Genomic DNA, 13,576 nt, shown 5'->3' with positions numbered 1-13,576 from the left:
CCTTACACTTTATTTACTCTGTGGTATGTTCCCGCATACCCATATTTGGGGGGGGGACCTAATTAACCTTACTCTGTGATATTAACTATGTTAAATTAGTCTTAGGCTCAAGACCTGTTAGAATTTATAAATTACAGAAAACTCTTATGAATGATAAAATTTTACGCGTAAATTTAAACACAAATTACAATAATAAAACGTCCTAGAATATTAAGCCTGTTCACACATCTAGTAAGCATAACATAAGCGGAGGGATACACCGGAAGTTTTCTAAATTTCTTCCGGTTTTAGAAAGCTTGTTATTGCTTACATTCAGTCAACCATTCATAATGAGGGGTATTATTACTTCTCGGGGACTGTTTCATTAGTTTGCTAATGCTCTGTACTGAGCTAGCAATGTTAATTTTAAAAGAAAAATTTACAATAATTTAATAGCGTTATTAAAGCATATGATTACTGTTTATTACTTTTTATAAGAATGGCTTCAAAGTTTTTGCTTCGTCTTTAGATACTAACGCTATTTAGATATTAACGTCTAGTTTACTATTCATGTTAAAAATGCCATACATCATACCGCGTGGAACCGCATAGTGGAGAGAAGATGTTGCTCGCCAGAGTTGGTGGTATCTCGTCTTCTGGCATCGATCATGGACAGATATCAAACTTACTTCAGATGTACCTTAGCGATGATTACGCGGTTTTAATTCTCAGAACAGGAACATCGAAGTTATTTCTTATGGAAGATATTTCTGAGTTGCCATAGCTAAAAGACTTCTCTGGACACTAAATACATTACAAATCCTTTTATTTAATTGTCATATTTATAAATAGAATACATCTACTGTTAATGAATTGTAGAAAAAAACATTATCAAGTCCAACACGTGGACTATGTCCTCCCTGTGTGCTCCAAGGAGTATAAAAAGATAAATTTATGTAATTAGCATATTTGAGACTGTTGCAGTTAAATTTACGAAATAGATGATTCGCGATTTGTTGAATTTATGAAGTTGAAAAAATAAAACTATGATGAATTATTATAAACTTGGAGCACACAACGGGAAAACAATCAAACACGCAGCTCAAAAAGGAAGAAGCTGCACTCTCGAGATCTACGGGGAATATTGGTCTATCTCCAAAAGATAGCGTCCCCTTCTTAGCGGTTGCGAGAATCTCTAAAGACAGGCTAGGAGTCGAGCCCTAGAGATCTCGCAAAGGCAACGAAGAGAGCTCTTCTGTTGGAGACAGCCCAGTAGGTACTTAGATAAACATTGTGGTGATCCCATGATCACACCAATCATTTAATATTTTCGATTTCGAAATTTTTCGAAATGTCAAAACTATTTCATGAACTTATTTCGTTTTTGAAGAATATTTCCACTAAAAAATGAAGATAATATTATGTGTTCACTAGTTTTATCATCAACTGGCAGAACGGCCCTGCAAAGATGGACGATGTCCTCTTCCAGTTGAATCCTCGACTGGAAGAGGGTCGCGTCGTCAGGAACAGCAGACTGGACGACGAAATGGGTTCTGAAGAGAGTTCCAAGGACCTTCCACTCACTCCTGGAACACCCTTTCAGCTAACGGTGGGGGTGTTCTCTCTCGCATTCGAAACGTACCTGGATGACAAAGAATGGTGCAGCTTTAAACACAGGCAAGATGTTGCTCAGGCGAAAACTCTTTTCCTGGAAGGTGATCTACAACCTACGGATATATGCATCGATTTAGCTCAGGTGATACTGAATATTCAGTAAAAATTATTGAATACGTTTTAAAATACCATCAAATTTAGTTCATTAACAGCAACTTTTCTTTGTTTTAGATGAATCCTCCAAACGTATCTCTCAATGGAAAAAATCTGAAATCCAGAGGTGTCCGCCTTCAGCTCATGTGTCCTGTAAGTTATTTACTGTAACTTGAAACATGTGTCCATGTGCTGTAAAGTGGCTTTGTGCTATTAGATACGACTGCTGATCATTTATAAGGAAATATTTTACTGTGTTAGGGGGAAATTTCTTCTCTAACCCATTGCTTGGCAATTACTTCATTATGAACTTAAATTCATTCACTTAAAAAATATACAATTTGGAGTAACAGTTGACATGTTTCAAGCGCTCAAAAACTGGTGCCCATTTTCAAGACTTGCGAGACGTGAAGGAAAAGGACTATTTCTTCTCATTCAACTCTGACAAGTCTTGAAAATGGGTGCCTGTTTTTGAGCGCTTGAAGCTTGTCGACTGTTGAACTGAAGAATTTTATTAAACTTTCCTTTAAATGTCTAGTAACGGAAGAAAACGTGATGAAATTAGCATTGAATTATTAAACAATTTTCTCTCTTACCATCACAAGATCTTTTCTTGTAAATAGTTATGAGTTAAGACGAAATTTTTTGTTAAGGTTAAAATTCAGCACACTTTTCCATTTGAAATTTTAAGTGGTGCGCATTATTTAGATACTTGAAATTTGCATCGAAATCCTATCTCTATAGTATTTATAGCTCTTTTAGAAGTGAAAATTTTGATTAGTTAAAATTTTTACGAGAATATAATTGCGAAACGGAAAGAAAATTGTTGTCTGACTTGTTTTTAGACTTTGCAAAAATGTATCCCTTTTCTATTTTTATTAAATTGTTTTCTAAACTGTTGTCTATATAATTGTATATTAAAGAAATGTACTTTTCCAGGAAGTTCCAGTCAATTCGAGAGTGACAGGAGGATTTGAAAAAGGATGCCTGCTTTTAATATCCGGAAAAATTCACACAACTCCAAAAAAGTATGTAAACATCGGTAAATGATTTTACCTTAAATAATTATTAAAATTTGAATGTTCTTTTTTTTATGCAAAAATAGACTAATAAATTTTCCTTTAGTTGAATCAAATGCATATTAAAGTTGGGTACAATGAAATCCAAAGAGGATGCAAATCAATCGAATTAAATTACTTAAGCAATTCGGAGCACTGACAAATTCGAATTGACTGATTTGAATATGTTGAATTCTGAACAATTGGTTTAAATTACTTCGAAGCACTGATTTGAATCGATACATGAATGGCAATAGTTAGAAGGACGAAATTCTTTACATTTTCCCTGCAATTCCGTATATCGTAATAACTACCATTAATATTTATTTTTAGAATCGTTATCAAAAATTAAGACAAAAAAAATAATTACATTGGGGATTCAAAATAATAATTAAGCGAAGACATGAAGCAAAAACGTGTTTGGATTCTGTCTTCTGGAGGAAAAAAAAACTGTAAATATCAAAACTTGCTTAGTTGCCAGAAGAAATATAGAAATTTAAAAAAAAAAAACAATGATAGAATAAAGGACAGCTCAAGTGTCAACAAATAACTAAACAGGTTTTGACGTTTTGTGCACTGAATCGAGATTTTCGTAGGTTTTTTTCCCTTCTTTTCTTTCTTTATAACTATAAATTTGCAATTTCTTAATGTGCATACTATTTCGTTTTCCTTTTGACAAGAATTTTACAAATATGTTAAAGGCAGTCATTAAGACAACATTCTGCACAATCTATAATATCGCCTTATTGCTTTTTTACCAAATAATAATAATAGTAATCATTATTATCATTCAAACGTGCCATCTGATTTTATTCCCGATCAGTTAATAAAAATTTTACAGTTTGAAAAAAAAATTAAGCTTCTTATAAAAATATTTCTAAACCCCAATTCGAACCAAAACTCCATTTTTTAATAAGAAACTGTAAGATTAAATCAAAAATTTTGAATTAGTTTCAAATAGACTATTCAACATGTAGCGACACGAAACTCTAAAACTCATAATTTTCCATAAATGCATTTCAACGTGTTTTTATCCAACATTTAATTTCCTAACTGAATTCTGAAATAATAGAAGTGAACTGTTTTTGGAATATTGAGCTACATTTTAAATTTGTATTCATTTGAATATCTTCTGATTCAACATAATATTAATACATCTAAAGCTGTCATCAATTTTAAAAGGCATGCCAATTCAAAGATTTTTTTCAGAATGTTAATAGACTACATTCTAAATTTCAGTAAAATCGATAAGTCTTATTCCTTTCGGGAAATGGGAAGTCGGTTTTACTGCCATTTTTTATTCATAGGTGAGGGGCGGCGGTCATGTACTTTGTAAGAATGTGCAAATAGGAAAACAAGATTTATACAATTGCTTAAGTAATTTACCTCACAAGCTTTCCCTTTCTTCAAACAGAGAATACAATCCTTCAATCTTTTCGTTATGTCTTTATGTGACCCATGTGGAGAATAATAGGAATGCATATTTCAATTGTGAATAGTGGAGAGAAAAAAACTTTTTCAAAGCTTTTTTAGTAACATTGAAAAAGTTTTAAAAATTATTACAACCTTAAAATTTTGTAAGTAGGTTCAACTGAATACATTTCAACAAAAAATATTTAAAAATATTTGTTGATTAAATTATGTGTTTGCTGTAGATAAATTAATTGTTTATATAATTCTCCATTTTTCAACATGAAGGAAATGGTATTTTTTATCTGAAAATCGCCTTTAGAGACTTTCACTATCTCGGAATATAGGTCACATTTTTGATGTTCGCTTGCTTAATACTTTTTGTTCTTAACCCTTCGCAGAATTTTTATTAAACATATTTTTCATACCTTTTTCATTTTTTTTATTAATTTGTAGCAAAATAAAAGGGAAATGTCATGTTTAATATTTTAATAATTTATGATCATGAAACACAACATTAAACAATGGTGTCTTTTTCTGAGTTGAAGGTGAAATCTTCCAAACACGGCTCACTTCCAAACAATATTTTTTTGAAATTTGCACTTATTTGCAGTTATTTAGGTCTAAGAGAAACAGTTATTCATCATTTAAATTTCTTTAGTTTACAAACTCAATTACTGATACATTTTTGAATATAAATGGAAAAAAAAATTCTAACAACTTTTTTTGGATTTTATATTTTAGTATAAATATAGTTCCGATAATTAATCTAACCAATTTTTAGTAACTGTTGGACTGTTTTTTTATAATCAAAAAAATTACAAACTATATTTTTGCTCGTAATTTGAGAGTAGGAAAAATATATGCAAAAAGTTTTGACCATAATGCATTTATTCGACAGCACAAAAACTTTTAACGAAAAGTGGTAAATAGTTAGCTATTTTCAGATTAGGAGAAATAGTAATTTATAGTCCTTCTAGCGCTGGATAATTTTTAGAACTTTTATCAATTTTTATCAGTAAAAAATATTTTCTTAAAATCGATAAAGTTATGGGACTTAAGGTTTTAAGTAAGTAGTTTAAAACTACAAGCTTGTTAGTTTTGAGAGGTTCTTAAATTTATTTTTATTACAGTTTTTTTTATCGAAGCTCTTTCGCCAAGTAAAATGAAGAAAGCCACAGTTTGACTAAAACTTGAAGCAAAGTTATAATTTTAAATTATATATATGCCATCTTACCTTAAATTAAAAATTATCTGGGCTCCCGAACGGACAAATTAACTGAATTATTTTAAAAGCCAGGCCGATATTTTTCAACCTAGAAGAAAATTGTAAAAATTATTGTCTTATTCTCCTTTTTTGCGAATTTTTATGAGTTTAGCTAATGCAGCATTGGAGTAAGTTTTTTTAAATAACTTAAGAGAGTGCTGTTTAAAGACAGGCTATGCTTGACTTAATAATCATGAATAACTGTTTCAAACTCACAGCACAGTTATAAAAATTGCATATTATTATTTGTCAATTATTAAAAAATTAAAAAAAATAGACCATGTTCGTTTTTAATTTTCTAAAAACTGCGACTTATCCTCACATTGACGTTTTGCACCATTTTCAAACTAAACATAAGAGGATGCTAGCTACAGATAGGCTAAACTTGATCCCACAATCATGAGTAACTGTTGCAAACTCGCGGCACATACATGAAAATAGCATATTATTCGTCAATTAAATATTAAAAAAATAGACCACATAAGTTTTTCATTTTCTCAAAACTGTGACTTTTCTTCACATTGACGTTTTGCACCCACCATTTTCAAACTAAACATAAGAGGGCGCTAGCTACAGATAGGCTAAACTTGATCCCACAATCATGAGTAACTGTTATAAACTCCCGGCACATGCAGGAAAATAACATATTATTCGTCAATTAAATATTAAAAAAATAGACAACATACGTTTTTCATTTTCTCAAAACTATGACTTTTCTTCACGTTGGCGTTTTGCACCATTTTCAAACAGAACAAGAGAGGGCGCTGGCTAAAGATAGGCTAAACTTGACCAAACAATTACGAGCAACTGTTGCGAACTCACAGCACATGTATGAAAATAGCATATTATTCGTCAAAAATCATTATTTCATGCAATGTCTGAGCCTTCGGAAAACAGGCGTAATATCGCCATTTTTCAATATACTGAAACCCTATAGAAAATCTGTTTCATTTCACAGACTCCAGGTGGCGGCACAGTGTGGTGATGGTACGGAGGAGGAGTGTGACATCGCCCTTCGTTATTCCGTTGTATGGGAAGTAGATGGAAGTCCAAAGATCACAATGAACTCCAAGGAAGACGATGCTTGGGGACAGTTGGTTAAATCAGAAGAGGTCTTGGAATCATTGCGACCTGGCAGCCATTTTGACCTGCTCATCTACTACTCAGAGGACGGTTTTCGATGCTTCCTTGATGGTCAAGAACATGCCCATCTTCCATACAGACTGGAAGATCTTCGTCCAGATCACGTGACTGTTTGTGGGGACGTTCAGATACAGAGGCTGTTGTTACTTTGATATGATTGGACAATCATCCTCAGTTGACGACTCTACTCGGCTGTAAGAAATATCGACCACATCGTTTTATTTTTTAAAAAAATTTGAAAACAATTCGATGAAGTTTAATAATACAATTGACTCCTTCATGATTACTTTGAAGAAATCAATTAATGTAATTAAGTAATTCGAAAGTGTCTAGAAGAAATAATTTGAATTACCTCAAAGAAATAGCTGTTGAAAGGAGTTGATTAACTGGAAAAAAATCCGCGTTCGATGGAGTCAATTAGTTAAAACAATAAATGTTGTAATAATCCGAATAATTGAAAGAAGTAATTGATCAGAACCAATAAATTTATTGTTTGATGGATATAATTAATTTGAATTATTAAGTGGATATAGTAAATTAATTGGAAGGAGTTTTTCAATATATTTGATACACCTGTGACTGTTGAAATTAAAAGGCAACTGTGAATAGTTTTGATATTCGAAATGGAATAATCCTATCTCTTACAGCCTCGTAAATTCGTGTCTCGGAAAGAGTGTATAAAAACAAATTGTTAATAACAAATGGTGTGCTGAAATTATTATTTTATGCTTGTTAGTGCATTGAAAAATTTTATTAGTGTTGATCTCTACATGTACAGAGAGCTTGTATTATAATGCAAAATGTAAAATTAAAGAGTTTTTACTGTACTGTTATTTTATTCAAATTATATGTATAATGAAACAATATTATAATCAATATTGAAGTAACATTAATTATTGAAATATGTCACATACCTCTGCCCAATGCCAGAGGTATAAGGCGAAAACAAAAAATACATAAATTCCACAATTATAAGTGAGGAATTTTTTCGTTGAGAAATTAAGTTAAATACTTTGTAATTCCCCACGTAAGCAAAGTTAATACGGATTTATTATTGGCTTGAGTTCTTACCATTTCGTTTTTTAACCTCCTCTTTATGCATACAAGTCAGTTAGAGCCCAAAAAAGCAGAATTCAAATTATTAAATAAAAAAATAGTAATCAATATTCAACTTCACAGGAATGGTTCATAAAATTCTTTACATTGTTTGTGTTAAACAATGAATAGCAACATTACTGTGCATTTAATTTGTGTGTCAAATTCGTTACTTTCCGGGTAACAAATTGAACATGCCAATAACGATATATTAAGTAAAATATACAGAATATAATGTTACAAAATTTATCATGGTACCTTAAAACATGGAATAAAAACTATTTATTAGGTTACTTTTCGAATTTGTATTTTTTACTAAATGCTTGGTGATAAGAACTATAATTTTGAATACCAGACTTTCCGGTAAATCATTACTATATGAACGGAAAAATTGCCAAATGAATGGTTTAAATACCGTATAGTTTTATTTCATAAAGCAAGACTATTTAAAATAAAAAAATAATAAATTAAAAAACCAGAAATGTTATTATCAAATAGTACGGTAATTTTAACTGATTTCTTTTTTCAGTGTTAACGCAGCAAAGCCCAACTATAGTTATGAGTGGTATACAGGGTGATTCATAATTTCCTCCGGGGTTTCAAAGCGTTATAGTAAAAAAACGGAAACGAATATGGCAAAAAAGAACATAGGAAATTTTTCCGAAAGTATTCAAGTTTTAATTTAAGCAGTGGCCGGTAGATGGCAGAAACATGTACCACTGAAGCCAGTTGTGGTAAAGAAAAAGGGCGTTTACAGGCGGAGGGAATTATGAATAACCCTGTATATATTTTTACAAAAAGATTCTTCGAGCCGAAAAAGTAATTTTGTTTTTCAATCGTGGTATATTTCACTTTTTATGTAAAACATGGCAAAAAAAATTAACACACGATCGATTTAAATATTGAATGTAGTCTTTCATGCTTATTTTCCGCAGGCATTGAAATAAATAAGCCAGGCAAGTTTAAATTAATTTTAAAATGCTGGATTTATTATGAATAAAATCATTTTTCTATTCATTACTTCACAATTGCAAAGTTAATCCTGTTTAACTTTCGCATAATTTTCACTCAACTTTTTGAAAAGTTTTTTTCAGGATGCATTTCAGATTTTGTTTAAAATTTTGTTTTAAAAATATGCTAATGAGTTCTTCATCCTCCAAAGAAGAGCAAACAACAGTGAATGGACAGAATTTAATTGCTATTAACATAACAATGGTGAAGAATTAATGCGGCAGGGAACGGTTTCAAAGCTGCCTGCATATTTTTATACTCTCTTATACAGCACAGTCATGTTTTAAATTTATTTTTAAGAAGACAAAGATGTTTGAAACTAATCTATGAAGAAGAAGAATACCAAATATTTCTTAAAATATATGTGCATATTCTTTGAAATTCCTCCAATTTCCTTTAAAGGGAAAAACACTGAATAATTCCAAAAAAGAGATGACTTATTAATTTTGATGGTACATAATGCGATAGCGAAAATTTTTATAGATTATGAGTTGAATATCATATAAATAAGAAAAATGAGCATTTATTTTTTGCATTGAGAAGAATTTATAATTAATGATCGATTTGGCTGAAGGTTTCGCTACTCTTGTAGTTTCCAATTGTCATAGAATTATAGTTTAATTGTTGATTAGTAGATACGAGACGCTCATTATAATTTTAAAAAACGCATTAAAATATTATTTTAAGATAAAAAATATATTCGTATATAATTTTTTTGATCGATTTTACCCTGTAATTTAATATACATTTTATTATATACTTTATTAAAAATCATTCGCACTATCCCGTTTAAAGCAATCAACTTAAATACTTATGTCATAGAATTGTTTAATTGCGATTATAGTTTAATTGTTTATTAGTAAATACGAAACGCTCATTATATTTAACAAAACGCATTAAAATATTATTTTAAGATAAGAAATATATTCGTATATAATTTTTTCGGTCGATTTTACCCTATAATTTAATATGCATTTTATTATATATTTTATTAAAAATCATTCGTACTATCCCGTTTAAAGCAATCAACCTGAATACTTAAGTCATAGAACTGTTTAATTGCGATTATAGCTTAATTGTTGATTAGTAGATACGAAACGCTCATTATATTTTTCAAAAACGCATTAAAATATTATTTTAAGATAAATATATTCGTATATTATTTTTCGATCGATTTTGCCCTATAATTTAATATACATTTTTTTATATACTTTATTAAAAATCATTCATTCATACTATCCCGTTTAGAGCAATCAACCCAAATACTAAAACGACAATAAAATTTCATCAAAAACAGTTTTTATAAAAAAAAATGATTTTTCCAGTTATAAATTTAGTTATAAAAGAAAAAATACTCATAAATGAGGTTTAAAATTTTTGTTTACAAACAAAATGCAAAATCAATATTAAACATGTAAGACAATTTAAATTACATATAAGACAATTTAATGAATTTACTTTTATCTTGATAAAATAATTCATCAAATACATTCAAGAAATATATTAATGTGGTCTACATTCAATTGCGATATGACCTACATTCATATTCAACACAAATTTCAAAAAAGAATCAGCTTGAATTTTTATCCAGCAATACGAAGTGTTACTTAACCATGGACTTTTTTGAAAACATTTCCCTGAACACTGGTGTGTGTCAGGGAACACCATCCTCCGCAGGAAAAACTGTTGCCATGAATGGGAGAACCTGGTCTGCAACTATGTTTAAGTAGCTTACAGACGTCATGGATTGCTCTATGAGGATTATGGGTCCTGATGTGCCCCATGAAAACATTGTTCCTGGGCGAGAAATAATGAAAACCTGGGAGAGCCCATTGTTATAGATGGAGGGCGGTCATAATGTAATGGCTCTTCGGTGTATATTTCGGACATTTACCAAAGCGACTATGTGATTGACAGCAATCGCTGGTGGAAGTCAGCAACCACCAATAGCGGTCATTCACAGTAACATTTTTAAGTCAAACTTTTGTGATGATTAGATTGTATTTACAGAAAGAAAGTGTTTAAGTGATAAATAAGCTGAGAAACTGTGGAAGAAGAATATTTTTAAAATTATATATTTTAATTTATCGATTTTTACTTAAGTTGTATCCGTATATAAATAATTACAATTCCAAAGATTAGCTTCCCGATGTAAAAGTGAGAAATAATCAGAATTAATCATGCAAACACATCATTCAGATTTCAAAATATTCAAACTACTAGAAACGAATACTTAGAGCACAGGCTTAATATGCGTTAATTATTCTTTTTTTTTAATATATCATTCATATTAAAAAAAATACATCATTTCGTTATATTTGTTACATTTTTGAACAAATTAAACATGAGTGTATTTTTTTGTTTAAGGCATCTCTGTCTTAAATCGCGAATAATGGCAGAAAAACAGACAAATAAGGTCTCGGGAGGCATGCACACATCACCCCCCCTTAACTCCTTTAATATTAACCTATAATTTTATACTCGGTCAGAAATTAAGGCTCAATGTATCGAAGAATCGAAAAGAAGAAAATTTTTATAGGTTTATTAGGGGACCAACAAAGGACCAAAATACGTTTTGTTTACTTACCGGAAAAAGGTACTTAAAGCTACATATTCGCGAGAGCTTCGTGTGGAGCGTACCGTGGTTGGTAGAGTGCTGCGGACAAGTTAGCCCTGGAGAACCTGGGTTTAAAACCCAGCGGCGGTATGAAGTTTTTAATTTTATTCATTTTTTATTATATTCTATATTATTTTTTTAAAGTGTTTTAACGTGAATAACGTTTTCTTATTATAAAAATTATTATTTTTCTTTTGAAAAACAGCAAATAATAGCATAAGAGCGGATAAATAACGAATAATTTTTTTATATATTTATTTATTTTTTATTATTATTTTAACATTAACTCTTTTTATGTTTTAAAGAAAATAAAGTGTTTTTTATATAAAAATAAGGATATCTCGGTCTTAAAGCGCGAATAATGTCAGAAAAACAGACAAATATGGTCTCTGGAGGCATGTACTTGTCACCCCTTTAACTCTCTTTAATATTAACCTATAATTTTCAAACTCGGGCAGAAATTAATGTTCAATGTACCGAAGAATCGTACTGAGGGAAATTTTTATAGGTTTATTAGGGGACCAACAAAGGACCAAAGTACGTTTTGTTTACTTATCGGAAAAGGATACATAAAGCTAAACATTCGCGAGAGCTTCGCGTGAAGTGTGACGTGGTTGGTAAAATTCAGCGGAAAAGTTAGCCCGGAGATCCTGGGTTCGAAACCCAGCGGAGATTAAAGGTTTTTAATTTTTTTCACTGCTTATTTCATTTCATATTATTTTTTTAATGTGTTTTAGCGAGAATAACGTTTTCTTATTATAAAAATTATAATTTTTCTTTTGAAAAACAGCAAATAACAGCAAAAAAACGGATAAATAACGGATAATTTTTTTATATATTTATTTATTTTTTATTATTATTTTAACATTAACTCTTTGTATGTTTTACCGAAAATAAAGTGTTTTTTATATAAAAATAAGGATATCTCGGTCTTAAAGCGCGAATAATGTCAGAAAAACAGACAAATATGGTCTCTGGAGGCATGTACTTGTCACCCCCCTTAACTCCGTTTAATATTAACCTATAATTTCCAAACTCGGTCAGAAATTAATGTTCAATGTACCGAAGAATCGTACTACGGGAAATTTTTATAGGTTTATTAGGGGACCAACAAAGGACCAAAATACGTTTTGTTTACATATCGGAAAAGGGTACATAAAGCTAAATATTCGCGAGAGCTTCGTGTGAAGTGTGGCGTGGTTGGTAAAATGCGGCGGACAAGTTACCCCGGAAAACCTGGGTTCGAAACCCAGCGGAGATTAGAGGTTTTTAATTTTTTTCACTGCTTATTTCATTTCATATTATTTTTTTAATGTGTTTCAACGAGAATAACGTTTTCTTATTAAAAAAATTATTATTTTTCTTTTGAAAAACAGCAAATAATAGCATAAAAGCGGATAATTTTTTTATATATTTATTTATTTTTTATTATTATTTTAACATTAACTCTTTGTTTGTTTTACCGAAAATAAAGTGTTTTTATATAAAAATAAGGATATCTCGGTCTTAAAGCGCGAATAATGTCAGAAAAACAGGCAAATATGGTCTCTGGAGGCATGTACTTGTCACTCCTATTAACTCCCTTTAATATTAACCTATAATTTTCAAACTCGGTCAGAAATTAATGTTCAATGTACCGAAGAATCGTACTAAGGGAAATGTTTATAGGTTTATTAGGGGACCAACAAAGGACCAAAATACGTTTTGTTTACTTTTCGGAAAAGGGTACATAAAGCTAAATATTCGCGAGAGCTTCGTGTGAAGTGTGGCGTGGTTGGTAAATGCTGCGGACAAGTTAGCCCGGAGAACCTGGGATCGAAACCCGGCGGAGAATAGAGTTTTTAATTTTTTTCACTGCTTATTTCATTTCATTTCATATTATTTTTTTAATGTGTTTTAACGAGAATAACGATTTCTTATTATAAAAATTATTATTTTTCTTTTGAAAAACAGCAAATAATAGCATAAAAGCGGATAATTTTTTTATATATTTATTTATTTTTTATTATTATTTTAACATTAACTCTTTGTATGTTTTACCGAAAATAAAGTGTTTTTATATAAAAATAAGGATATCTCGGTCTTAAAGCGCGAATAATGTCAGAAAAACAGGCAAATATGGTCTCTGGAGGCATGTACTTGTCACTCCTATTAACTCCCTTTAATATTAACCTATAATTTTAAAAATTGGTCAGAAATTAATGTTCAATGTACCGAAGAATCGTACTA

At 30.4% G+C, this 13,576-nt stretch overlaps 2 protein-coding genes across 2 annotated transcripts in view; both read left to right on the top strand.

Annotated features, from left to right (window-relative positions):
* Nucleotides 1–7,451, top strand: part of LOC107446782 (32 kDa beta-galactoside-binding lectin) — a 46,933-nt gene extending 39,482 nt beyond the window's left edge. Inside the window, exons 6-9 of the mRNA XM_016061542.4 lie at nt 1,414–1,735; nt 1,825–1,899; nt 2,686–2,774; nt 6,440–7,451. Coding sequence (XP_015917028.2) covers nt 1,414–1,735; nt 1,825–1,899; nt 2,686–2,774; nt 6,440–6,776 — 823 coding nt within the window. The 3' untranslated portion in view covers nt 6,777–7,451. The remainder of the gene's footprint in view (nt 1–1,413; nt 1,736–1,824; nt 1,900–2,685; nt 2,775–6,439) is intronic.
* A 1,408-nt stretch (nt 7,452–8,859) lies between these two features.
* The window catches only part of LOC122270577 (galectin-7-like), an 8,863-nt gene continuing 4,146 nt past the window's right edge, over nt 8,860–13,576 (top strand). Inside the window, exon 1 of the mRNA XM_071179071.1 lies at nt 8,860–8,934. Coding sequence (XP_071035172.1) covers nt 8,860–8,934 — 75 coding nt within the window. The remainder of the gene's footprint in view (nt 8,935–13,576) is intronic.

This window comes from Parasteatoda tepidariorum, chromosome 3, assembly GCF_043381705.1.
Source record: "Parasteatoda tepidariorum isolate YZ-2023 chromosome 3, CAS_Ptep_4.0, whole genome shotgun sequence".
NCBI lineage: Eukaryota > Metazoa > Arthropoda > Arachnida > Araneae > Theridiidae > Parasteatoda > Parasteatoda tepidariorum.
The sequence above is the reverse complement of the archived record's forward strand: the minus strand, read 5'-3'. Positions and strand labels throughout refer to the sequence as shown.